General features: G+C 52.3%; 1 protein-coding gene across 5 annotated transcripts in view; it reads left to right on the top strand.

The window, feature by feature from the left end:
• Positions 1 to 27,882, top strand: part of PLEKHG5 (pleckstrin homology and RhoGEF domain containing G5) — a 116,247-nt gene that overhangs the window by 21,347 nt on the left and 67,018 nt on the right. For 3 of the 5 annotated variants that reach the window (XM_030537552.1, XM_030537550.1, XM_030537549.1), the window contains one exon: positions 8,890 to 9,345. The exons of 1 other annotated variant lie outside the window; for it this stretch is intronic. In XM_030537552.1, coding sequence (XP_030393412.1) covers positions 9,213 to 9,345 — 133 coding nt within the window. In that variant the 5' untranslated portion in view covers positions 8,890 to 9,212. Of the gene's footprint in view, positions 1 to 8,889; positions 9,346 to 22,457; positions 22,720 to 27,882 lie in introns of those variants that run through there. One more of the 5 variants, XM_030537551.1, reaches the window with a different exon arrangement.

Raw genomic sequence — 27,882 nt, 5'->3', positions numbered from 1 at the left:
CGTGCTTGGGGCAGCATGTCATGGGGGGTGCTCTGCTGGTCTCCAGGAGGGTGGCAGGTGGCTCCAGTGGACCTCCTGCAGGCGTCCCTGCGGAGGGTCTGCTGGTCCCACGGCTCCGGTGGAGCATCTGCAGGCACGCCTGCGGGAGGTCCACCGGAGCCGCGGGACCGGCGAGTGGCAGAGTGCCCCCCACGGTGTGCCACCATGCTTGAGGCGGCAAAATGGCTAGAGCCAGCCCTGATTCTTATAGCCTTGCCTTGTGGCTTTCCAGAGGGTCTCCCTGCAGAAAAGTGCAGTCTGTGGACCCAAGTCTTTTTCTCTTTGCTGCTGCAGTTTTTAAGTCCCGCACAAACCACTCCTGTTTGCTTGGGTGGGGATGGCGGAATTCCATTGTGTGCATCAGGGTGAATTGGAGCAGATTTTTGCCACAGTCTTAATGCTTGACTTGTTACCAGGTGTCTGAGTTCAGGGTGGGCATCAGGAGCGCTGGTGAAATGTGCTAGCTCCCAAAGCTTCTGGTGTAACCATTGTTTTTCTGGGTTCTCCCCATTGACAGTGACTCGCAAACCCGCATGTCTCTGCCTGGCGCCAGGCTGTGCCTGCTGCTGCCTTTCCATCATCACAGCTGAAAGGGGTTATTTGAAATAAGTGCACCCACTGAATCTTCCAGCTGATGTTTTTCTTGGGGCAGCTTTGCGTTGCCATGAGCTCTTCCAATGCCGTGGCGCCTACTTGGGCAGTTTATGTCTTTAGGATTGTCAGTTTTTTCCACCATGAACCAGTATTTGAGGGATTTAGGACTCAGCTGTTTCAAATTGAAGCAGATGGCAGCTTGGCTTGTTGTTTCTCACTCTAGTGTGTGTGCGCTATAGTCTAGCTATGAACTGAATTGCCTTGTGTCTGAGAGTCTCCTCGCTCTTCCCTTTCCTTGGGCGTAGGAATCTTTTGGCTCTGTTGACAGAAGCATCTTCTGCCTTGACTTTTCAAACTCCCTTCTCAGCAGCCTCCAGCGTGTGCACACATTGCTGCCTGCCTTGCCTTACCTTACTGAATGTTCAAAGGAATGGGAGCACATCACCCTCTCTTTTTAGATATCCCCGCTGCCTCCTGGTTCATTTCAGGATCCATTTCAAAACTGCTCTCCTCACTTTTCAGACCCTCCATGCACTGGTTCCAGCAGATCTCTCAGCTCTTGTCTCTGCTGGTTCAGTACTGACCTGCTATCTGTCCCTCTGCACATTCTGACTTCGATGCAACAGCTTTCTCCTCTGCAACTCCTGCACCAGGGATCACTTCTGACCTTCCATTTCATTTTAGATCTGCACCTCTTTACGGAATACAGCTTCTATAAAATGGGAAATTTCTATACGCATACTGGAACCAATGTAAATTTATATTTAAAAGGTATCTTACAACTGAATTGTTCTTTTTAAAATGCAAATGGTCTGTAGTTTGCAATAAGATTCTGGAATATCCAGTTTTATTTACCCTAATGTATTGTACATGGAACTCTGTAATTGCTTGTCTGGAAAGTCTGAGCCTCATGAGGTGAATCTTAGTGCACTCCTGACACCTGTGTGTATGGCCCCATCTTACAGAGGGGCACCTGAGTCACATAGTTGAAATGAGTTGTCGGAGGGTCATGCAGGGAGTCAGTGGCAGAGCTCAGACCTCACTGCTTCTCCTGGGAAAGGCAAGTTCTTCTTCGAGTGATTGCTCACATCCATTCCAGTTAGGTGTGCGCGCCGCGCGTGCACGTTCGTCGGAAACTTTTTACCCTAGCAACTCCAGTGGGCCGGCAGGTCGCCCCCTGGAGTGGCGCCGCCATGGCGCCCAATATATATCCCTGCCGGCCCGCCCGCTCCTCAGTTCCTTCTTACCGCCGTGTCGGTCGTTGGAACTGTGGAGCGCGGCATAGCTGTCCTCCACGTCCCTAGCTCTCCTAGTTTCTATCGCTTGTTTATCGCTTATCTATAGTTCTATATAGTTGTTAATTAGTATTGTTAAGTAGATAGTTTAGTAAATAGCTGTTAAGTAGTTCCTTGCCGGGGGCTTAGCCCTTCCCGGCACCGGGCGCCAGGCTCATGCCTGTTTCGCCAGGCTTCAAGCAGTGTGCGGCCTGCAAGAAGCCCATGCCTACCAGCGATCCCCACGAAGCGTGCCTGAAGTGCCTCGGGGAATCGCACAGATCTGACAAGTGCCGCATCTGTAAGGCTTTTAAGCCGAGGACAAAAAAGGAGAGGGATCAGAGGCTCCGAACTCTCCTAATGGAGGCGGCACTTGACCCGTCGACTTCGCAGACCGTGGTTTCGGCACCGGCACCGGATCGCTCCGGCACCGAGAAGACTCCCCGGCACCGACCTTCTCCGGCACCGGAATCAGAGCCTAGGCCGTCGAAGTCTAATACTCCGGCCAGGCAGACCCGGCTTGAGCGCCCGGCCTCAACATCGGCCGCGGCACCGCCGGCACCGTCAGCACCGTTGACTCCGGGCCCGGCGGGTCCGTTGAGTCCGGTGCCGCCGAGCTCCCCCATGAGATCTGGGGTTGAGATAGTGGTCCCGTCCACTCCGGAGACCTTCGCCTCGGCTCGGGACCTTATTGCCCTGACTGAGCCCACTCGGCTGCCACCCCCGGTACCTCCGGTGCGGGTTGTGTCCAGAGGCAAGCCCATGCTGTCGGCGCCGCCCAGAGACAGTCGTTCGCCATCCAGGTCCCGACGTCTTGGGCGCTCCAGATCCCGACGCCGCTCGCAGTCCCGGCACCGCTCCCCTCAGCGATACCGGTCGCACTCGCGGCAACGGTCGGCATCGAGACGGTCGCGGTCAGGCTCCAGTCGGCGTCACCGGCACCGCGACTCCAGGAGCAGGTCCCGACGCTACTCACCGCACCGGTCGACCTCCCGGCACCGAGCTGGTGGCAGGTCCCGGTCCCGGTCCCGGTCCCGGTCTCGCTCGACCTCCCGGCACCGAGCTGGTGGCAGGTCCCGGTCCCGGTCGATCTCCCGGCACCGAGCTGGTGGCAGGTCCCGGTCCCGGTCGATCTCCCGGCACCGAGCTGGTAGTAGGTCCCGGCACCGAAGCGGCGCCCGGTACCGAAGCGGCGCCCGGCACCGTGACAGATCCCGGTCCCGGTCCCGATCCCGGCACCGATATGACTCCCGGCACCGGTCCCCGGCACCGAGACGATCCTCCGTGCCGGCCCGCGCAGACCCGTACCATCCAGGGTCGGCCCCGCCGTGGCCCTCGAGGCAGCCGTCCGTATCCTCCCAGACGGACAGCGGCTATGCGCTGGGCACCGACCGGCAGGCGGCGCTGTTTGCTGATCCGCCGCTGCAGGACCAAGGCCCACAACAGTGGGGATTCTGGACACCCTGGGCGTACCATCAGGCCCAGGGCCCCCAGCAGCTCCCTGCTAGGCCGGCGACTGCGGAGCGTAGGGCCCCTGAAGCCTCTTTGTCTCGCCCCCCTCCCTCCCCGGAAGGGGACGAAGGGTCCAAACAGCAGGACTCCGCTGTGGCTCCGGAGACAGAGGCGAGGGCTGAGGAAGACCCTCAGTTGGACACTATTGTGCCTGGGGTCTCATCATCCTCCTCCCCGGATGAGGCGGTGGCGGGTACCTCCTCCAACAGTCCCCCCCCGCTGGATCTCAGGGCGCACCAGGACCTCCTCAGGCGATTGGCTCAAAACCTGAGTCTGCAAGCAGAGGAGGTCTCGGAGATAGAGGACCCAATTGTCACCATCCTCTCTTCCGATGCTCCCACCAGGGTCGCCCTGCCGTTCATACGGACCATCCAGGCCAATGCCAATACTATCTGGCAGTCCCCGGCCTCCATCCCTCCGACAGCAAAAGGAGTCGAGAGGAAGTACATGGCCCCTTCTAAGGGGTACGAATATTTACATGTTCACCCGACTCCCGGTTCACTGGTAGTGCAATCGGTGAACGATAGGGAGCGTGACGGCCAGGAGGCTCCGGCCCCCAAATCCAGAGAAGCCAGGCGGATGGACCTCCTTGGCCGTAAGGTGTATTCGGCTGGGGCGCTGCAGCTCAGGGTCTCTAACCAGCAGGCCCTGCTGAGCAGATACGCCTTTAACTCCTGGGTGGCAGTGGACAAATTTAAGGAGCTGCTGCCACAGGATGCTCGCCAAGAGTTTACGGCCATCCTGGACGAAGGCAAGAAGGTCGCGCGCACGGCCTTACAAGCCTCCTTGGACGCTGCGGACTCGGCTGCCCGTACCCTCGCGTCAGGAGTTACGATGCGTCGCATCTCCTGGCTGCAGGTTTCCGGCCTTCCGCCAGAGCTCCAGCACACGATACAGGACCTTCCTTTCGAAGGCCAGGGCCTGTTTTCCGATAAGACAGACCCCAGACTTAAGAGTTTAAAGGACAACCGGGTCATTGCGCGGTCCCTCGGGATGCACACCCCCGTGACACAGCGTAGACCCTTTAGGCCGCAACAACAGCAGCACCGTCGGCCGTTTTCCCAGTTCCGCCAGCGGCAGGACCTTTACAGGCGCCGCGGCAGGAACGGGAGGCGCAGGCAGTCGGGGAACCAAGGGGGGCAGAACCAAGGCTCCTCAAAACCCCCGCCTGGTCCTAAGCCTTCATTTTGAAGGTGCGCTCGAGGGCGCAGTAACAGTTTCCCCTATGGATCCTTCCCCCCCGTTTTCCAACCGCCTTTCGTTTTTCCTCCCGGCGTGGTCCCAAATAACATCGGACCGCTGGGTCTTAAGCGTGGTGCAGACGGGGTACCGCCTGCAGTTTGTTTCGTTTCCTCCTTCCCGCCCTCCTTCCTCGTCCCTCTTCAGGGACCCCTCTCACGAGCAATTCCTTCGGCAGGAGGTGCGGACGCTCCTCAGCAAAGGAGCTATAGAGGCGGTTCCCGAAAACGAGAAAGGCAAGGGGTTTTATTCCCGCTATTTTCTGATCCCCAAGGCCAAGGGGGGCCTCAGGCCTATCCTCGACCTGCGAGAGCTCAACAAATACCTCGTGAAGTTGAAGTTCCGCATGGTATCCCTGGGGACCATCATTCCATCCCTGGATCCGGGAGACTGGTACGCCGCCCTCGACATGCAGGACGCGTATTTCCACGTTGCCATTTGGCCACGCCACAGACGCTTCCTCCGCTTCGTTGTGGGGGCTCGTCATTATCAATTTGCGGTCCTCCCGTTTGGCCTGTCCACGGCCCCGAGGGTGTTTACAAAATGCATGGCAGTTGTCGTGGCGCATCTTCGGCGCAACCGTGTCCACGTGTTCCCTTATCTGGACGACTGGTTGATTCGGGGCACGTCGGAACAGCAGGTGTACAGCCATGTCCGCGTGATCACCGGCATGTTTGCGAGTCTGGGCCTCTTGATAAACACAGACAAGTCCACCCTGAGGCCCACTCAGAAGGTGGAATTTATCGGGGCCGTCCTGGACGCCACTGTGGGCAGGGCCTCGCTGCCTCGGCAGCGGTTCCAGACCATGGCGGCGATCGTTCAACGCTTGCGGTCAGCCCCGTTGACGTCAGTGAGGACATGTCTAACCCTGTTAGGCCACATGGCGGCGTGCACTTTTGTGACCGACTACGCTCGGCTCCGCATGAGGCCTCTCCAGCTGTGGCTTATCAGTCATTACAGGCCAAGGCAACCGCTAGACATGTTAATCACAGTCCCCCAGAAGGTCTTAGATTCCCTCGGCTGGTGGTTGGACCAGTCCGTATTGTGTGCGGGTCTTCCCTTTCACCCGTCTCAGCCCTCGGTATCCCTGACAACGGATGCCTCAGATCTAGGCTGGGGGGCCCACCTAGGGACCCTGCGGACGCAGGGCCTATGGTCCCAGGAGGAGGTGGGGCTACACATCAACATGAGGGAGTTGAGAGCGGTCCGCCTTGCTTGCCAAACGTTTTGTCATCAGCTTCAGGGTCGTTGTGTAGCCGTGTTCACGGACAACACGACGACCATGTATTATATCAACAAGCAGGGCGGCACCAGGTCCTCCTCCCTGTGCCTCGAGGCGATACGACTCTGGGACTTTTGCGTAGCCCACTCCATTCACCTCAGGGCTTCCTTCCTTCCCGGAGTGCGGAACACGCTGGCGGATCGATTGAGCAGATCCTTCCTGTCACACGAGTGGTCCCTTCGCCCGGACGTCGCTCTCTCCATTTTCCGGAGGTGGGGTTATCCCCGGGTGGACCTCTTTGCGTCCAAGGGGAACAGGAAGTGCCAAGCGTTCTGCTCCTTTCAGGGCAGGGAGCCGGGGTCGATAGCGGATGCCTTCCTCATCCAGTGGTCGACCCACCTGTACTATGCGTTTCCTCCGTTCCCTCTGGTTCACAAGGTCCTCCTGAAGGTGCGCAGAGACAGGGCTCGTGTGATCATGGTGGCCCCGGCATGGCCCAGACAGCACTGGTACACCATGCTGCTAGACTTGGCCGTAGCCGACCCAGTTCCCCTGCCCCTTCATCCGGACCTGATTACCCAGGACCACGGGTCTCTCTGTCACCCAGACCTGCAGTCGCTGCACCTAGCGGCGTGGCTCCTGTGTGGCTAACTGGTTCCGAGCTGCGCTGCTCCACGCCTGTGAGAGAGGTGCTCTTGGGCAGCAGGAAACCGTCCACAAGAGCCACATATTCGGCAAAATGGAAACGCTTCTCCTGTTGGTGCGTAGAGAGAAATCTCCGCCCTATGGAAGTTTCGGTATCCGAAATCTTAGACTATGTTTGGTCCCTCAAAGGGCAAGGTCTGGCCTTATCGTCGTTGCGAGTCCATCTGGCAGCTATCTCCACCTTTCACCCGGGTGCGGACGGTCGCTCCGTTTTTTCTCACCCGACGGTGTCGAGATTTCTTAAAGGGCTGGAACGGTTATTCCCTAACGTCCGTCCCCCTGCTCCAACCTGGGATCTTAACCTGGTGTTGTCCCGGCTCATGGGGCCCCCCTTTGAGCCGTTAGCTACTTGCTCCCTGCTTTACCTCTCTTGGAAGGCTGCCTTTCTAGTAGCCATCACCTCAGCTAGACGGGTGTCGGAACTCCGAGCCCTTGTGGTAGACCCCCCATATACGGTCTTCCACAAAGACAAGGTACAGCTTAGACCACACCCTGCCTTTCTACCCAAGGTGGTCTCAGCCTTCCACGTCAACCAAGAGATTTTCCTCCCGGTTTTTTTCCCAAAACCTCACTCCTCAGGCAGGGAGCAGCAGCTCCACTCGCTGGATGTCCGTAGAGCTCTCGCGTTCTACATAGAGAGGACCAAACCCTTCCGCAAATCCCCCCAGCTTTTCGTGGCGGTAGCGGACCGTATGAAAGGGCTTCCTATCTCCTCCCAGAGGTTATCCTCGTGGGTTACGTCCTGCATCAGGACCTGTTATGACTTGGCCCATGTCCCTACGGGCCGTGTGACTGCGCACTCTACCAGGGCGCAGGCGTCGTCGCTAGCTTTCCTCGCCCGTGTGCCCATCCAGGAAATCTGTCGGGCAGCGACCTGGTCATCGGTCCACACCTTTGCTTCCCACTACGCCCTGGTACAGCAGTCGAGAGAGGATGCGGCCTTCGGAACGGCAGTGCTCCGTGCCGCGACTTCTCACTCCGACCCCACCGCCTAGGTATGGCTTGGGAGTCACCTAACTGGAATGGATGTGAGCAATCACTCGAAGAAGAAAAGACGGTTACTCACCTTTGTAACTGTTGTTCTTCGAGATGTGTTGCTCACATCCATTCCACACCCGCCCTCCTTCCCCACTGTCGGAGTAGCCGGCAAGAAGGAACTGAGGAGCGGGCGGGCCGGCAGGGATATATATTGGGCGCCATGGCGGCGCCACTCCAGGGGGCGACCTGCCGGCCCACTGGAGTTGCTAGGGTAAAAAGTTTCCGACGAACGTGCACGCGCGGCGCGCACACCTAACTGGAATGGATGTGAGCAACACATCTCGAAGAACAACAGTTACAAAGGTGAGTAACCGTCTTTTCAAGGACTAGGTGTGATCTATGTTGGTGTGTTTGCCACGCTTATGCATAGTGTGTGAGCCCCACTTCTAAGAGTAGCAGCCTCACACTTATTACCTTTCACCCTGAGGTGTAAATTGAAATGTTGGGACTTACCGTGACTTTGCCCCCACTTACCTCCAATCATTAGGAAATGTGTATTGCTGAGCTTCATGGTCCAGCAGAAAATTCAGTAACCAAACAAAAGCAAGAGACTGTGCTCCCTCCTCCCTCTCAGATCCTCCTGTGGTGCTTTAATTGCTCAGATGAGCTGTGTAGAGAGACAGCCAGCCAGAAGAGGGAGTGGAACCAGTTCACCAGAGTGGAAAAGCAGGCCTGTCCCGTTGATTATTCAGTGGCCTCACTGCCTGAGGTCATGGGCATGTTCTCTGCATGTTTGGATTCTGCTTGATCCCAGACACCCGCCTTGTAGCCAGGGTGGGGCAGGTCTCTGGAGTTGCTAGTGGCTGATTCTTCAGGGATAAGCCAGAGGGTGAGTTACACTGGAACCCCTTTCTCTCTCTTCAGAGGCTAAGCATGCTGCCTCCATCTGGAAAACCCTTTTGCTGGGAATCTGTCCATTTCAGTCACTGATCCTTCCATTAGTCATACAAGCTGCTGCCTCCAGTCCACCAGCCTGGCACCAGACCAACTTTTCAAATAGCTATGAATTGTCAATGGGTTTTTAAAATTTATTTATTTATTTTGTAATGAAGCGGATGTCAAAGCACCTGTTGTTTGTGCCTGTCAGTTGATGATGATACTGTTGGGTTTGTGGAGTGAGCTTCCTTTGAGGAAGGGAGGTGCCGTAGTAGGGTTTTGGGGGAGACACATTTTTCCCTTTGAAAACCTTTTGTAACAGCAGAATTGCTGAACAGCCCTGTTCTTTCTAGTGATTAAAATAATCACAAATGTGTCTTGTCTCCTCAGCTGAATTTCTTTCATAGATGATGGAAAGTGAAATTTGTGAAATGTCTGTGGGAGGCTGAAGAAAGGCCCTTTGTCTGCCCCACTGCACAGAGCATTGGTCCGTTTCTAGTAGCACCCTCTGCCACCCCAGAATTCCCATTGCTCAGGATGAATGCAGCACTTGTCCATACACCAGGACCTGCTCCTCAGAGCTGAAGTCTGGCCTCCTCCTGCTAGTCCCACGATGCCGAAACATGTTGTGGGCACAGTTCCACGCAGCTGAGAGCTAACAGCAAAGGCAGAAGTACCGACTGCTTCAGCAGACCTCCAGGTTTCTCTTCAGTATGTTTCTGTACTGGAAAAAGCGGGGCACATATGAGCTGGAAACTCTCCCGACTGCTCTGAGGGAGCTGGAGTATGGGGCAGTGGAACGTTTCTCCTGGAGCTCCACTCTGGATATTACTGAGGATCTTGGTGGTAGGTCAAATCTGCTGTGTGTGTGGAAGGCTCATGCTAGGCAGGGGCTGAGTGTCACAGCTCAGGTGTGCACTGCTGTTCTAATTGTGCACAGCCAGCCAGAAACTGGGCAGACATTTTTTCAGCTCAGAGATGAAATGGTCACTGGGAAGGCTGAAAAGTAACGTTGCTTTTCCCCTTCTAGGATGTGTCTCTGTGTAGTTGTGGTAAGGTGAAAAGTCCTAAAACTAAACAAGCTGGTTGCTGGGCTCACGTTACTAAACAGAGAAGAAGGGATTCTACTCTTACGGTGACGCAGCAGGATCTGCCTCCCCCGATAACATGAATTCTGGCTAACGTTGGGAATACCCAGGCTCTTAGAGCCTGTAAGATGAAATGGAGTGGTGAGCCCAGGAGTTCCTGGCCCAGCTGTAGGCAGGGTTGTTAGTTCACATCACTTTCTGCAGGTGTAGGAGTGTGGCTGCAGCTTGCTTCCCAACTCTTAACATCTCCCGAAGCTTTGGAAGGGTTGGGTGTGCTATAAATTGGGGAGGGCAAAGGTCACTCCCCAGTGCAGAGGATGGTATATGGAGCCTTTCACCTCAAGGTCTTTAAAGCCAGTCTGGGCTCAGGCCGGTCGAGGCAATTGCTGCCTTCTAATGGGCTGATCAGTGGATTGTGTGAAGGATGCAGCACTTGAGTCCTTGAGTGCTGCTGAAGACCTGGAGCACCGCCGGGTGAGTAAAAAATTTAAAAGGTGCTGGCACGGGGCCCCGTTCCAGGGAATTGGGCGAATCGGCCTAAAGCCAGCCCTGCTGGGGTTAGTGAGTTATTACTGGGGTACAGGCAGCCTGGGCTCTGGGAACCCCTGCTTGGAACATAAGAATGGCCAAACTGGGTCAGACCAAAGATCCATCTAGCCCAGTGTCCTGTCTGCCGACAGTGGCCAATGCCAGGTGCCCCAGAGGGAGTGAACCTAACAGGTAATGATCAAGTGATCTCTCTCCTGCCATCCATCACCACCCTCTGATGAACAGAGGCTAGGGACACCATTTCTTACCCCATCCTGGCTAATAGCCATTAATGGACTTAACCTCCATGAATTTATCCAGTTCTCTTTTAAACCCTGTTATAGTCCTAGCCTTCACAACCTCCTCAGGCAAGGAGTTCCACAGATTGACTGTGCATTGTGTGAAGAAGAACCTTCTTTTATTTGTTTTAAACCTGCTGCCCATTAATTTCATTTGGTGGCCTCTAGTTCTTATATTATGGGAACAAGTAAATAACTTTTCCTTATTCACTTTCTCCACATCACTCATGATTTTTATAGACCTCTATCATATCCCCCTCTTAATCTCCTCTTTTCCAAGCTGAAAAGTCCTAGCCTCTTTAATCTCTTCTCATGTGGGACCCATTCCAAACCCCTAATCATTTTAGTTGCCCTTCTTGGAACCTTTTCTAATGCCAGTATATCTTTTTTGAGATGAGGAGACCACATCTGTACGTAGTATTCAAGATATGGGTGTACCACAGATTTATATAAGGGCAATAAGATATTCTGTCTTATTCTCTATCCCTTTTTTTAATGATTCCTAACATCCTGTTTGCTTTTTTTGACTGTCACTACACATTGCGTAGACGTCTTCAAAGAAATATCCACAATGATTCCAAGATCCCTTTCATGATAAGTTGTAGCTAACTAACCCTCATCATATTTTATGTATAGTTGGGGTTATTTTTCCAATGTGCATTACTTTACATTTATCCACATTAAATTTCATTTGCCATTTTGTTGCCCATTCACTTAGTTTTGTGAGATCTTTTTGAAGTTCTTCAGAGTCTGCTTTGGTCTTAACTATCTTGAGCAGTTTAGTATCATCTGCAAACTTTGTCATCTCACTTTTTACCCCTTTCTCTGCATCATTTATGAATACGTTGAATAGGATTGGTCCTAAGCTGACCCTTGGGGAACACCACTAGTTACCCCTCTCAATTCTGAAAATTTACCATTTGTTCCTACCCTTTGTTCTCTGTCTTTTAACCAGTTCTCAATCCATGAAAGGATCTTCCCTCTTATCCCATGACAATTTACGTAAGAGCATTTAATGAGGGACCTTGTCAAAGGCTTTCTGGAAATCTAAGTACACTGTGTCCACTGGATTCCCCCTTGTCCACATGTTTGCTGACCCCTTCAAAGAACTCTAATAGATTAGTAAGACATGATTTTTCCTTTACAGAAACCATGTTGACTTTTGCCCAACCATTTATGTTCTCCTATGTGTCTGACAGATTTATTCTTTACGGTTGTTTCAATGTTGGATTCAGCTTGGCGCTGAAGGTAACCCGGTGTGCAGCGGCTGTGATAGGTGCCCTGTAGATACCGTTGGATATTTCGATCTTTGTCTATAGGGTTTTTCAAAATGACATTTCAACTGCAAATAAAATGGGTTATCTGCATAGCACATGGCAAAGCCCAAAGGAAAAGGGAATTATCAGAAAATGGACTAACCTGTTACTGATTTGAATCCAGACCAGGTCTGTAGTGACTGGAAGTCAGTGTCTATGTGGCCTATAGGAAAGTACTCAGAGTGGCTGAGCTGGAAAGATGTCCTGCATGGCAAAAACACTATGGGTAAAATTCTCGAACTCTTCCTTGTCCCATATTCAGAAGTGACTTAGGAGCCTAAATCCACAGGCATGTATTACCCCTTGGTAGTGAGTGGGGGCAGTATGGGAAAAGCTGCAATACCTGCTCTGGAGTGCCCATGCAATGCTTCCTCTATTGGTAGATGGAGAATCTCAGTCTCCAATGCTGTTGGGACTGCACTTTTCCCGGGTGTGCTGTAGGTTGTCTGTATACTGCTCGTCTTAGCTCCCGCCTCCAGGTACTGCTACACCCTGGTCCTGACCTTAGTGTCCTCACTCCTCCAGTTCTGTTCTCACTGTTGGTGCCACGCTGGCATAGAGCTCTCTCCAGAGGCAGTGCTAAATACAGCCATTCCCACACTTGACTGCTGTTAATAGAGACAGATTGCACTTGGCCTCTGTGCCTGTCTAACTTGTTGCATAAATGTTTGTGTTCAGTCCAAACAAATATTTAACTGATAGTAAGTTATTGTGTTGTTCTGTGATGTAAATAAAGTTGGCTGTGACAAATGCTTTAGCCTCCCAGGGCAGCAGAGGACCTGGCGCTTGGTGGCCGTGCCATCATTTCACTGCTGAGTCACCAAGACAGCTGCAGTGTGATAAAATAAACAGCCATTTGGATTTCAAACAATAGGTGAAAAATCATCATCCCTGGGACAGGAGTTGCATGATGGTGAAATGCTTTCCAGGTCACCATGCTCTCAGGGCCCATTCTGCCCTCAGTTGGTATCTAGGGAACTGCCCGCAGCCAGTGGCCATGCTTGTCTGTATCACACTGGGTGAGGGTAGGGTGACCAGACAGCAAATGTGACAAATCGGGATGGGGGGGGGGGGAATAGGAGCCTATATAAGAAAAAGACCCAAAAATCAGGACTGTCCCTATAAAATCGGGACATCTGGTCACCCTTGGTGAGGGGCTCTCGGTGGGAACCAGGAAAACCTCCTCTCCTGCCAAGACCGAAGCTTGGGGTTCTCTGTTCAAGCTCTGAAGCAGTTCGTTCTGGCAACTAACCAATGAGCAGCCAGCGGGGCTCCAGACACTGTCTGGGATCTGGGAGGCTCTCTGCTGACAACTCCTAACTGGAACTTGGCATGTGAACGAAGCAGGGAGCTGTCTTAGGGTGTAACTCCCTGTCCTAGTTGTAGCCTGCTGACTTGGGATCATAGATACATTTTCTAAACTGTTTAATAGTCAAAGTTCCTCTGTTCCCTGTAAAGCAGAAGTAGTAAATCCTTGGGGCAGCGGGTGGCTGCGATGCAGGAAGGAAACTCTTTAATCTCCCTTCTCCTGCTCACAAGGCAGAGATGGGTTAAAACAGGTCCCTGAGTCTCCCTGTTTATCCCAGGGCTGCAAGTTTCCCTGTTCTTTGAGCAACTTTCTCTTACCCGTAGAAAAGGATTCCTGCCTTGCTCCCATCATTATTCCTAATAGGTCAAGTGAGATGGTAATTCCGGTGGGCCAGCCAATGGAGAGGCTGTTACTAGGCTGTCAGAGGCCCTGGAGATGCAGCGTGCACAAAGTGGTTATTGTGTTCTCCAGGGAATGATTGCAAAGTGTGGGCAGCAAAGCTTCACAGCAGGCACATTTCTCTCATCCTTCTCAGATACAGTAATCGGACTGGACCCCGTCAGCAGCAGTCCCTCATCTGCTCAGCACTGAGGGCTTCGCACCTGCTGGCCCTTGTCGTGACTCTGGAGTCCCAAGGCTCTCCTCTCTTGGCCACTTCTGCACGCCTGTTGGCCTCCTGTCATCACTCCTGTGTGTTTCGTACCCTTCTCTCCTCTCCAGTAGCCGGTGATGGTCCGTTCCGCTGTGACAGAACAAATATTTGGGCTCTGGTTTGAGGATGTGGAGCTTTGAGGGACTGGAGGGAGCAGGCCAGGTTCTGGGTGCAGAGAGGAGTTGGTGCTGCCGCCGTAAGGAATGGGCTAGCTTTAGGCTGAACCACAGCTATGGGCGAGGGGCGAAGATGCCCCAAGTTACTTCTTCCAAACAAAGAGTCCCATCTTGGAGATGCACTTCCACTGAACTGTACACATAACCTCTCCACTCACAAAGCAAACTCTGCCTGTTGGCATCCAGATGTGTCAGCCTCCTTGTTTCCCTGTGCCGACCCTGCTACTAAGCCTCTTCAGAACAGTGTCTTCCTCAGGTCCCTAGAGCCTGTCCTTCCATTGCAGAACTTGGTCATTTCTGTGCCGTTTTCAGCCCAGGCTTTCTGCTGGTCACCACTGAGAGGGGTGGGGCTCGGAACTGTCAGGAAATGGTGCATAGTCCAGTTATATGTTTGCTGTAGTCTCTTCCTGAGGCTGGTTAGTTACATCTCCACAGTTGGGAACTAACTGCCTCTCTGGTTTCTATAAGTCTCATAACCGCCAGTTTCTAGCCCCCAAGAGAGGACGCTAGTAGTCTGTGACCTGAGCATGGTGCTGGGCCCCTCTGCTGGCGGGAGCCAGTGAGTCCTGCTTGAATTTTGCAGAAAGAGAATTTGCCTCTGACAAGAAGAGGTGTAGTGCTTATGCTGTGTTGATGCAGTCTGCCCCTCTGCCGTGGGGGATCTCTGTGTGAGGAAGCCTCTCTGACAGAGCTAGCAGGTGAGGGAAGGAACCTGAAACCCAGACAAGCTAGAAGAGTTCCTGCTGCACCTTGCAAGCAAATCTTCTGGGCTTATTTATAGGTGCAAATAGGTTTCTCAGCTGTGTGAGGTTACCCTGCTGCCCCAGGCTCAAAACCATAAATAAGCTCTTCCCACTGCCACAAAAGGGACACAGGAGTCTGGAGTCCTAGACGCAGGCCTTGGCTGGGCAAAAGCCTGGGATCAGGGTGTGGGTAGCTTCGTCCTGCAGAGCAGTGGCTCTCAACCTTTCCAGACCACGGTACTCCTGTCAGGAGTCTGATTTGTCTTGCGTGGCCCCCCAAGTTTCATCTCACTTAAAAACTACTTGCTTACAAGATCAGACACACACATACAGAAGTGTCACAGCCGCACTCTTATGGAAACACTACTTAGGTTTTCATTTTTACCATCTCATTATAAAAATATTTATATTCCAAATCAATTGGAATATAAATATTGCGCTTACATTTCAGTATAGAGCGTATAAACAAGTCATTCTCCGTATGAAATTTTAGATTGTCCTGACTTTGCTAGTGGTTTTTATGTAGCCTGTTGCAAAACTAGGCAAATCTCTAGATGAGCTGATGTACCCCCAGGAGACTCCTGCATACCCACAGGGGTGCATGTACCCCTGGTTTACCACCACCGCTGTAGAGGACAACTCGCCCTGTAATGAGAGAGGTGCGTCCAGCTATCTCCTGCAGGCACAGTAACACTGCTGCTAATTGTGGGCTTAGCGCTGCAAGCTTCTGCTGCACTGCACCTGACTCAGGTATTTGTGCCTCAGTGCTGGGCAGGATGTTACAGTGAGATGTGTTTCCTCTTGCCTCGGCATGGCCATGGCAGCATGTGGGACAAGGCTTTTGGTTTTCACTAGATACCAGCCAAGTTTATGAACTCCACCCCTTTCTAGATGAGCAGTAATCATGCTAGTCTGACCCTCCTGAGGCACCCTGCTGGGAGCCGGGCTCGCATGTCCATCCCAGACTCATTCCTACATGCTGGGCTTCCCATCCCTCCTGAAACTTAGTACAAGGCTCTGTAACTCTGAATAAACTGAGTCCTTATGTGTGGCCAGAAATGGCCTTGCTCCTTGCCTCTCAAACGGGTCACAGGGGATTCAGTCTCTGATGTTATTCAGAAAGCCCTCCTGGTGGGACGGGGCACCAAGCACCACACCCAAAGGGAGCTGAGCTGTAGGATTTTCATATATGGCACAGACTCTCCACGGCACCCTCACTAGAGTGACCATGGCCTGTGACTCTCGTAGGCTCTCCCAGCAGCCTGTGCCAAATCCAGTCTTCTCTTCTCCCAGTCATGCCATCACTGACCACAGTGGCTCCTCCTCCGCCAGCCCAATGAAAGCTGCCTAGGAGCTCAGTTCTGCTCAATAAATGGATCTGCTCTGGGCCCCTGGAGTGATTGTTGGAGGAGAGATGAGATTCCCTTTCCAGAGAGTGGGAGGAATTCTGAGCTGCTGGCCTGGAGTTAGTCACCCTCTTTTGTGTTCAGTTTCACATTCCGCCCTAGTAGCCTTTGGAGAGACCACAGTCCTTCAGGAGAATATTGCCTCTCTTGTTTCTTCTCTCGTTTGCATCAATGATTTACTCAAAGTTTATCATGTTATGATGGCTAAATGAAGGCGCAATTAAATGCCCCTTTGTAGCTGACAGAAGCCACTGCCCATGGCCTGAACAAGAAGCTCAGGGGTTTCCTGGGATACTGATTGCAAGTGCAGAGTCTGGGGCGTTGTGTGTGTGCCATAGAAAGAGAGATAATGAGTTAGAGTAGTAGTGATGAGTGGAAGCTGGGATTCTTTTGGGCCCAGTAGTCGCAGGAAAGGCAGATATGGGATTCTGAGCAAGGAAACTCCTGCTGCTGTTTAGGAAAAAGGCTCCATGTCCATGCTTTTTAAATAAACAGGATGATACCAAAGAAATATCTGACTCATAATCTGTTTCTCCTCCTAATGGAAACAACCCAGCAAGGCCCAAGATATTGGCTGACTGCTGGGGCCAAGGGGCAGCAATAGGAAAAGAGCCAAGGTAAGATTTTGTTCCGGCAGAGACTGACTGTTGGAAGGAGACGGGTGTGCAGAGGTGGTGGATCATTTTTCTTCCACTGAAATGAGGAACTTGCTCCTAATAGCAACGAGCTGAAACTTGCTCACAGAAACCCTAGAATTCAAAGCTTTCTTGTCCCTTTCAAAGCTGAAAATTATGCTTGTGCAGGGCATTTGGTTCATGCCCTAGGACAGCCTTTTGGCTTAGGGGGACAATGATTGTTACTCCAACGTGGCTCCCTCCATAGGAGGGGGCTACTTGTTCCCATTGGAAAAGGCCCAGTCATGGTAGCAAATTCCCTTTGAGAACTACATTTGAATTTTCCATCTGGTTCAGGCCTGGAAAGTCTATTCCGCACCAATACCTAGCAACTATTTCTGAAGCTGTGTGCAGCAAGCAGGGTACCTGCTCCACAGTACTCAGGCACACAGCTTGTCTCTCCTGGGTATTCATTGTTACATTTCCTGTTAACTCCCAGCACAGCTACCAGAAGTTTCTCTTTCTTGAGAGAATTTACAAGTGCTGAATTGACAGCCCTAGGGCCACAAGTCCTCTGTCTGTTCACACTTCAGGACTGAATGATGAATGAATTATTTTATCTGTCTCAAAGCTACTGGAAGGGGTGAGGGCAATGGATCCTGCTAGTGGAAACTGCAGTCTCAAGTTTTTACGGGCTTCACGCAGAGTGGAATGGCAGCTGCCTTTGGCTGCAGTTTTGCATGTTCTGAAAGGACAGAAGGCAGTTTTTCTACTGATGAAATCTCCCCCTGGTCTTGGCCTGTGTCCCACTCCCTCACTGGCTCATGCAGAGTCCTGGTTTTATTGGTGAAAATGAAGGTGAACAAGGAGTTTGTTTTAGCAACATAGGAAGAAGAGGGGAAATCCCAGCAAACTTCCGGAATTCCTGCAGAATTTCAGGCTGCTTGTGTTCCCAGCTGGCACTAGTTAATCCCATGCCTCTCAGGGGAGCTGCTTCCCTTTAGAGAGGAGAGAGCTGCTTGCACAGATGGAGTGGTCTCCAGGTATGGGATGTTTGAAATGGGACGGGACTGGTACCTTTTCGGAGTACAGGTGTGAGGTTTCCAGCTCTGGGTGGAGCAGGACTTACCCGAATAAGCATTGGAGGGGGCCCTTTTCCCAGAAAAATTGTTAAATTTGTGCCTACCAACCAAAACCGAACAGGGATCTGTAGCAATGTGCAGGGTTAGTGCCTCCCGCCCACCTCACTAAACGAAATCTATAGGGAGCCCTCTCCACTGTGCCATTCTGGTGAGGTATAGGAGAGTTCATCCCGCCCCATGAGCTTCCTGCTGGCTCTTCTGCCCACTGTTTCCCCCAGGGCTAAGTATGTTCAAATGATCCTGCTCCCTTTCTGTGTCAATAGCAAAGCTCCCATTGGCTTCAGGGGGAGTCAGACTGGGTCCCACCTTTGCGGTGGCTATATCAGGTCCCAGGTTTTGGAATGGTAGCCGTGTTAGTCTATATCAGCAAAAAGAACAGGAGTCCTTGTGGCACCTTAGAGACTAACACATTTATTTGAGCATAAGTTTTCGTGGGCTAAAACCCACTTCATGGGATGCATGGAGTGGAAAACACAGTAGGAAGATGCATATACACAGAGGACAGGAAACCATGGGTGTTGCCGTACTAGCTATAGTGAGAGTGGTCAGGTGAGGTGGGCCATTATTGGCAGGAGGAAAAAACGTCTGTAGACAGGCTCTTTGTATTTAGCTTTTCCCTGGTCTGCTGCTGATCGTTATTGCTTCCTCTGAGCACCATCTGCGAACTTGGCACTGCAGACTCACTGTTTGTGGGCACTGTGCCGTGAGTGCCACACACAGGCATCGGCTTAGGAGGAAAGACCAAGGGGAAGAGCCTCCACATTCCAGACCTGTCAGGCAGCGCAGCCTGCTCCACAGAAGACCTCGTTAAACAGTGCTGTTCTCTGTGATCTCTGCTAAGTAACGGTGACACGGCTAGGTGCTTAGGGTGATTTAGTTCTGGGCAGGCAGTTTAACTTTATCAGCTTAGCCCAGATTTAGACTGTGCCTAATAACCCTAACTGGCTGGCACATGGCTTGCATGACATCAGGTCTGAGCATTTAGAGCCCTCCTGGTGCTGCGGTGTGTGACCCCTTCCAAGAGATGCCACTGTCCGGCCTTCCCCTCCATGTTGGCATAAGGCATGCCCCTGAAATCCTCTGCTGCTGGAAGCCGGGGCAAAGCCCTGTGGCAGAGAACGGGGTCCAGCTGACTGGAACGTTGGTTATGTGACGCTTCTGCCCTGAAGAGCCTGCTGCCATGGGCAGGAGGGATTTGCCTGCATCCTCTGCTCCTCCACTAACATTATCAACGTTGGACAGAGAGCCGCCAGCCTGTGGGTAGGTGCTGCTCAGGCTCCAGCCTGGCCTAGCGAACACCTTGCTGTTCCAATAGTGTCCTCTGCATCCCGCTGTAGCTCTTGCTAGGCACTGCTAGCTCTTGCCGTGCCAACCCTGGCTCTTCAATGCAGTGCCTGCTGAGCACAGAATTCAGGCTGTCAACACTGGGATCTCTCTCCCTCTGGCTTTCTTTTCCTGCTGGCACCATCCTGTCATCTCGGATGGCCACAGAGTGACCCGGGCATTTTTCCTGCTGTCCCATCAGCAGCAGTGCCATGTGATGCCATGATTCCTTCTGCTTGGCTGGACTGAGGGGAGCGATCCCCGTGTGCTCTAGGTTGCAGCTGAGACGCTGCCCCTTTCAGGTCCTCTGGGGCTGGCTAGGGCAGCATGCAAGTGCTAGCGCTGCCAGCTGCTGGTTATGAGCTGCCTCTGCTCTTCCAGCCTTCCCTAAACCCATGTTACCATAAGCCTCAAGGTGGATGCTGATGGGTACCCATGGCAGGGACCTACTATTACACAGACACATCGTTTTAATTCGCCACAGATCCATGGTAGTAGGATCTGAGCAATGTTGTGCATCCCCCTGCCCCTCCCACTGACCCACCCACCCGTGGCCAGTGTCTGGGCACTAGCTGAGCCAGGGCAGCCCGTTTCAGTATCTGAAACGACTTTATTTGGAGTGAACAACCAAAGGGCTGCCATTTTAAAACTATGAAACATGGCGTGTAAGAAAAGCAACACAATAGGATTTGTCTTAAAGACTAATTGAACTGCTTTGGATTAAACCAGATTGTAAACCCATTCTGGGCTCACTTGCCAGTGGATTTAGGAATCTTTGTCTTACCCAGGCTTTATTCCTGGTGGTGACATTCTCTCATCAGAACTGTGCGTGGGTCTCTGCTCCACTGTCTGACTCCCTTATTCCCTGCACTCTCGAGAGACTGCGCGACGCTCCCCTCCGACAGCTCTGTTTGTCCCAAGTGCTGATAGCCACGTTTCTTCTGGCTGTGCCCTGCCATCCAGGGTGCAGGGCTGTCCCCAGGGGCTTGCTTCCTGCTCTCTGGCTCTATTGTGCTGACCCCGGGAAAGGTCCTTTGCATGCCCAAGCCGTCACAGAGGGCAGACCGTTCTACATCACTGGCTGCCTTCCCTTTTGAGGGAGGGCTGGAGGGCTGAAATGCTGAAGCTGTGCTGAAACCTGTCTGAGTGCGTGGGCACTGATGCCAGGTCACCCCAACCCCTTCAGCAGGAAACCCTGTGGCCTGCCAGACAGGTCTCTTCTGGGCCTGAAAGTCTCCGAGTCCCCCTCCAGAAATCTCACACTGTCCCTGTGCCATTATCTCGAGGGTAGCTGGGCCCCCAGATGCTGGGGCATTCACTGAATTGGTAGGCAGGCTGGTCCCAGGGTAGCCTGGGTGAATCTGAGTTGCAGCTGAGGAGCCCAAGCTCTGGGACACAGACATCGCTACAGGACCTAGACTTGTTCAGATTATAAGAGTAGCTGTGTCACCGCCTGCCCCATGGCTCCTGCGACAGGGATGGGCCAGCCCAGGGATAACAAGAATAACCAAAGTCGATGAAAGCATGAGTGTTGCTAGAGATCAAACCTCCTGCTTCAGGGCTTCAATCAGTCTCTAACTACTAGGGAGTAGGAGTTTCCTGCTCCTACCTCTGAAGCACCTGGTGTTGGCCATTTTACAGGTGGAATTCTGGGCTAGATGGGCCACAGGTCTGAGCCTTCCTGGCGATGTCTGTGCGTCTCTCTCTCATCTCTCCCACCCTTTGGGTGCTGGCATTCTCCAGTGGGCCTGGTCTCTGCTCTTTGTGCTGATGTCTTTCTTGGCTTCCTCCCAAGCTGTTTTAAGTGGGTAAAAGCTTGTTTTCTTCTCCTCCTCCAGAACTAATGTGACAGCAAAGTCTGGGCTGCCACTTGAGCAGCCCATAGGCTGGGATGGGGACCTGGCCAAGGGAAATGCATTCTAGCAAGTTACCTGGGAGCTCCCATGGAATCTACTTGCTGGAGATATTTCCACAAGAGGCAGGGGGCCCTGATTCCTACTGCATCTTCCAGACAGAAAAGCTGTGTTCTCCCAGAGCATTAGCCAGCCCACTTCCTTGCTTGTTACTAGCTAATCACCATTGTCCAGACAGTGGCACAAGCAGTTGTTTATTCTTGGGCAATTGCTCTGTGGCTCCTAATTCCTGGCAGGAGAAGGTCATGGGCTGGGAGCAAAGAGGGATGGAGGGAGATGAAAGGGACAGATGGAGAAAGGAAGAAGGCCAATGCCAGATGTGAATTGACCCTCTTAAGGAGCTGGTTTCATTATTTACTTAAATATTCCTTTGGCAGCAGGTAGATCCCTCCGAGTATTTCCTGAGCTCCGCCACCCCTGTCTGCTTTGATAGCTGTATTCAGGGCAGGCCCATCCCAGTCTGGCCAAGTAACGAGACTCCATTTGTATCTGCTTTGAAGTGCCAGAGCGCCTTTCATCCTAGCAACACACAGCACTGCACAAACCACAGTCCCTTTTCAACTCTTGGATCCCTTTGGGCTGGAAGGAATTATGTCGGTAGGGCAGCAGCACCGTCCAGTGGAATCAGGACTGTGGTTCAGGAGATCTAGGCTCTAGTCATGTTTGCCTCCCTATGTGACTTGGGCTGGTCACTCTAGGCTTCAGTTTCCCCATTTGCACGTGGGCAATTGGTGCTAATCCCCCAAAGGGCACGGAGCTCTATGAATGGAAAGTGCTACACATAAAGTGCCTGTTGTATTTATTGATTACTCAGTGAAGGTCGTTCCAAATGAGACTGTCTTATAGACTGGTTCCCTGCTCTCTCTGTTAAGTCTCACAGGTGCTCACTGCTTGTGCGGTGCCCACAACAAGGGGCAGGAGCTAGTATTTTTACAGTTCTTAACTTTAACTGTTTCCATGTTTTGCTTCCATCTGAGTAACCCTGCGATGATCTTATCCCCCCATCCCTCTCTCCCTCATCTTCATCCCCTGTCTGAGTTTTGATCATTCGCTGTTTGCAGCTGGGGTTATTTTGCATCTGCCCAGCACATCTTTGGGGCCATAGAATACAAGGTGGTAAAGTCGAGAAGACCCTCAGGAAAGCCCTGTTCTGAAATGGGCCAGTGCTGGCTTTGTGTATCTGAGTGGAACATGGAAATTCTAGCGGGGCTGCCTCCCCTGAACGCATTTAGTCCTCAGGCAGGAGGGGATTCTGTCCTGGGACATAAGGGAAACCTGTGAGATCCACCAGAGCCTTTGGTAATGAGCAAAGTGCTTTCCCCAGCTCTGTCCTTGTCCCAGTGCTTGCTTCAGGCCTGTTTCCATTGTTGCTTCTGGCCTGGCTGAAGCAGCTCTGGGTCTGCTTCTCCCCTCTTCTGACCTCTGTTCTGCTTCTCTTGTCTCTGCCAGGCTCAGCTCCCTGCTAGCAGCCTGGCTCTTCACGTCAGCTTCCCTAGTCACAGACGCTGGACCGTCTCACTAGTAGCTGAAACCAATCAGTAGCTTCAACTCCTTCACCCTGTCACTCTTGGAGACCAGCTGTCTGGGATCTCGGACCGGGACAGCTGTAGCCTCAGGATTAGTTTCTTTGCCTTGGCCAGGAATGATGGCATGTGCCTAGGTGGTTCCAGCAGACCTTTGCTGGGAGACAGTGGAGTCATTCATAGAAGTGGTAAGTCTGATTAAAATGAGTCTATTGTGCATTCAATTAGTGGGAGCAGCAGGGGTCACGTGAGCTGATGAATTGGAGCAAAGCTTCTGGTTATGGAGTGTGCTCGCCAAGGGTTTGGTCAGAGCTCCATTGTTGTGGGACAGTCTTCCCCATCGTTTTCCAAGCAACATGCGGGCGAGTGAATGTAACCCAGACGGATTGTCTTTGGAAGCAGCATTTCTCCCATGGAAGGGCAGAGATGGGGTGTACTTCTCAAAGCGTGGAACTGGGCTGGAGGGGGAAGAGTAGACCCATGGAGACATGCTCCCCTTTTCAGAGCTAGCTTTGTGTATTGCCTGACACAAGTTGTCATAACATTTTTTCCCAGATCTGGACCTTAGCGTCCAAAATATGGGTGTTAGCATGAAAACCTCCAAACTTAGTTACCAGCTTGGACCTGATAACGCTGCCACCAGCCAGGGATTTATACAGTGCTTAGCTCACTGTGGTCTCCCCAAAACCTTCCCTGGGGGACCCCAAGACTCAGATTCCTTGAGTCTTACAACAAAGGGGAATAAACCATTTCCTTTCCCCCTCCTCCCCTCCAGGTGTTCCCTCCCTGGGTTCCTGGAGAGATATACAGAAGCAAGCTCCATGAATCTAAACAGAGGGACTCCACCCTCCCTGTTTCCAGTCCTGGAAAACACAAGTACCGAGAGGGCTAATCTCTCTTCCCCCCTCTTCACCCAGAGGGTATGCAAAGTCAGGCTAGTAAATCTAACACAAAGAGATTTTCCCCCTGACTTCTTCCTCCTACCAATTCCCTGGTGAGCTGCAGACTCAATTCCCTGGAGTCCCCACCAAAGAAAAACTCCAACATGTCTTAAAAAGAAAACTTTATATAAAAAGAAAGAAAAGGACATAAAAATGGTCTCTCTGTATTAAGGTGACAAATACAGGGTCATTTGCTTAAAAGAAAAAAATGAATAAACAGCCTTATCCAAAAAGAATACAGTTTAACACATTCCAGCAACTACACACATGTAAATACAAAAGAAAACAATATAAACCTATGGTCTTCCTATCTTTGTACTTACAACTTGGAAACAGCAGATTAGAAAGCCAGGAGATAGAAAAATCACTCTCAGAGCCGAGAGGGCACAGACCCAAGACAAAGAACTCACACCCGAAACTTCCCTCCACCCAGATTTGAAAAAGTCCTGTTTCCTGATTGGTGCTCTGGCCAGGTGTTTCAGGTTACTCCTTTCCAGGTGGCAGAGACGTTAACCCTTAGCTGTCTGTTTGACACAAGGGGATTCTCATGCAGAGCTTCTTGCTGTTACTGGGACAGCTTCAGTGATAAGCCTTTGTCTTTAGAGCTTTTCACCTGAGGATCTCAGAGCACTTTGCAAACCCTGGTGAGCTGGGCCTCCCCATTCCCTTGCAAAGTAGGTAAGAGAGATGCCACTGAATTGCAGTCACCTCTGTGGTGTAACACAGCAACTGTTTGGCAGTGCACAATATCGCTGTGTGACGGTTTGTGACAGGCAGGGAGGACTCCTGCATCCAGTAGAAGTGAAAAGGGATGTATGTCAGCGGGATGTAATCACCTGAGCTGGAATTTGGCAAGGATGCTGGCACTGCGTCCACTTGCTCATTGCAGCCTGAGCCACATTTGCCCTGCTGACTGGCCACATCCCTTTGCAATAAGAATGTCCATGTCTCAGGCTCTCTGGGATCCTTTGCATTCCTTAACCTGTAGGTAAACAGGGATTCTCTGTGCTGAGCTGTGGTTCCCACTGCTTTGTGATCCATTGATAAAAACTCCATATTAGGGAAGCTTTGCAGCTTTGGCCCATATCTGTGTTTGAGATTATTGGACATTTTTGGAGCTCCGGCTGTGAGTCATCTGCTGGCAGTGCCCAGAGCGGCAGGTCAAAGGGAAATTCAAGCTCCGTGTAGCCCATGTGATGCTGACGGGAAGAGAGAGGCGGTAATGCACTTGGTTAGGTGCTAAATACAAACCTGCCCTGAAAGCAGCAGCGGCGTTGCTGCCACCTGTACAAACAGCAGCCCTGCGCGCTCAGACTCACAGCTGCTTGCTGAGCTCCATACCAGCAGCCCCCCAGGAGCTCTGCTCCTCTCGGCCTTTTACTTCAAAATGTTTGAAAAACAGTTTTGCAGCCAGCAGTCAGATATTTCCTCCACCATCCGCTTGAGAGGAGAAGAAACCTATTTGTTTGTCTTGGTGGCAGGGTCCGGAGAGGGGAGAGGAGCAGGGAGCTGGTGGCCCGGCCATATATGAACCCTGGGCAGTTCTGCATGTGGGCTGGTATCGCTCTCTTGCCACTCTTCTAGTTGCACAGCCTCTGGGTTTGACATAAGCTGAAGAGAGTCCTTGTGGGACTGTCTCTACAGGAGGTGGATTCCTTTCGATTCCGTGTCACTGTTCTGGGACTGGCTTCCCCCTTGGGATAATTAGATCAATGTTTGATACGTCCTCTTAGAATTCTTAAACCTCAGTTTAAACCTTCCATAGTAAAACCTTCGATTTAGACTGCAGGCTTAACCCTTAAATCACTGGCTTTCCCCAGACTGCCAGCAAATGAATCCTTAGCATGCCAACCTCTCGATTCTGCAGCCTCTAAAGGATTAATTGAAATACAGTGTGAATCCCAATTCCAGTCACTCTGGTTGTTAGTCTGTCCTGTAAATTGCAGACTCTGACTCCGCTGATATTCAAAATTTAGTTTCGGTGCACAGGAAATCTTGTTGCTTTTGAGGTGGTGAGATGCTGGTGGGCTGATGAGTTGACAAAGGTCCAGGAGACCTGGGAGGAGTTTTTAGAAATGATGCATGTGAGGAAGAGCCGTACGAATATTCATTATAGTCTAGGGCTGTATAACAGATACACCAGCTTCCAGACAACCATTTCCTTTCCCTTCTCCTTTACTGCCTTTCTTTCCATTTCAGAGAGTCCCTTTAGATCTGTTCCTACTGTTCCCACATTGCTTGTTTCTGTGATGATTATCTGGGCCCATGTATATAAAACTCTCATAAACAGGATAAATTGCATGCGAATGGAGGCCCTACTACTCCCTTGGGAGTTACATGGTCCCCTATTCTCTCTGTTCTGTGTAACGTGCTTTCAAAGGAGCATCTGGCCTTTCTCTCAGCCAAACAGCCTGGACATATAGGCAGAGCGTCCAGGAAGCTAGTGGTCTCTGGAAGATACAAACCCAGATCCAGCGAAGAGCCACATCCCTCTGCAGAGTCATATTTTTCCAAAAACTCGCCTTGGCTGAAGAGTCAGGCACCTAAAAGTGACCCTAAAATACCAAACCAGACTAAATGAGCCCCCAGTTCCCGGAAGCCACTCACTGCGCAGCCCGGAAGCTGAGTCATACCACAGGCAGGTTTAGTGGATTTCACTGGAAGCGCTGCAGCTTTGTGGGCTGGACGGGGGGAAGGACAGCGTGCCTGGAGGGGTCTGCAGGGGGAGTGTGCTCTCAGAGCCCCTTGCGCTGCTGCTGCTGAACAGCACAGGCAACAGGTTTGAATAATTCTCTCTGAAGGCTCTGGTTGCCTTCCCCAGTCCACACTGGACAAGGATGGGGAGCGGCATCCAACACAGTGCGTCTCCCCCAGACTGACACTGTTGCAACCTCCAGCACTTTATTCACACCTCGGTAATTCTGTCCGCCACAAAGGTCCTGCTGCCTGACAACTGGAACTCTGACCCCTGACTCCCCCCCCCACACACACACAGAAAAAAGGTGCGGGGCTGTGCTAGGGAAGAATGAGACACCCGATTCCAGCTAAGGCCACGTGCCCCTTTCAAGCACATCTGTGTGCCTCGGGGCAGTGCTCTCTGCTCAACGAGCCCTGAGCCAGCAGTGCCTAGCAGTGGAGTTTGGCTGAGAAGAGCCATCCTGGAATCAGGAACTCGGGGGCTGTGCTGAGTGCAACGCAGCCCGGCTAGCCCCTGGGAGCTCTGCAGCGGAACAATGCTCACTCTGCTTATTGGCTGAGTGGCCAGTCTTGACACGGAGAGCGCTGAGCCTTTGTAAAGGTGAAGCTCTGTGAGTGCTGCTGATGGTGCTAGCTAGAGCCAGGCGCAGTGTGGGCAGAATCCAGGGAAGGTGAGGCACCAGTCACTGCACAGCCTCAGCTGAGGAACATGCCTGCAGGCTGCGACCCAGCGGTGTCAAGCAGTCTTGTATTAAGCATTCAGTTTGCTTGGAGCTAAATGGGAGGATGAAACCATGGGGCAGCTTCCACTGTGTGAGGGATAGGCTGGGGGGCGGGGGTTGGCATCCCTGAGGGATGGTGCAACCCTAGAGCATCAGGTCATGCGCTAGGGGCGATTGGTTCTCAGGCACCCTGTGTAAGCTGGGAAAGTGGAATCCTTGTAGAAGGCAGTTTACAAGGAGCTGATTTGCAGTGCAATGATCTTCCCATCTCCCCTGGGGGAGCACTATGGGTTTGCTGTGCAAAGCCTGAGGGGTGTGTGAGTCCCTTTCAAACAGCTGGGGGCACTCGCCTGGCTGCCTCAGGTGGCAAAAACCAGCCTAGAAACTCTGCTGCTGCTCTCGTGCCCATGACTGGTGCTGCCTGGTGGGGAGGGCCCACTGCTCAGGTTCTGCGGTGATGCCAGCTGGCTGGGGTGGCTGAGGCCTGGCATAGCCCTGTTGTCTGGACCCAGTGTCTCTGCCCCTTCCATGGGAATCCCGCTTCCTGGGGCTCCTGGCAGGAAGGTCTGTTCTCTGCAGGGACACTCCATGCATTGCTGATACAGCTAAATGGGAGCCTAGCGCTGAGTCTGCGGAAGAGATCTGGCCCTTCCCACCTGTGACCTGGTTCCCAGGAGCCCTGACTGGAATGTAGGTCTAGCTTCGCGCTCAGGCTTGCTGTGGGCCCAGGGTGGGCAAGCCCTGCTGTCACCAGCTTTACTGTCTGTCACTGCTGACTCCTTTGCTGCCTTGTTCCTCTGGGAGGAATGGTCCTCAATATCTTGCTGCTCTTCGAGAAAAGCCCATAGACTCATAGACTTCAAGGTCAGAAGGGACCATTTTGATCTTCTAGTCTGACTTCCTGCACAACGCAGGCCACAGAATCTCACCCACCCACTAATAAACCCCTAACCTATGTCTGAGCTGTGGAAGTCCTCAAGTCATGGTTTAA

This window comes from Gopherus evgoodei, chromosome 18, assembly GCF_007399415.2.
Source record: "Gopherus evgoodei ecotype Sinaloan lineage chromosome 18, rGopEvg1_v1.p, whole genome shotgun sequence".
NCBI lineage: Eukaryota > Metazoa > Chordata > Testudines > Testudinidae > Gopherus > Gopherus evgoodei.
This window is presented reverse-complemented; position numbering and strand designations above follow the sequence as displayed.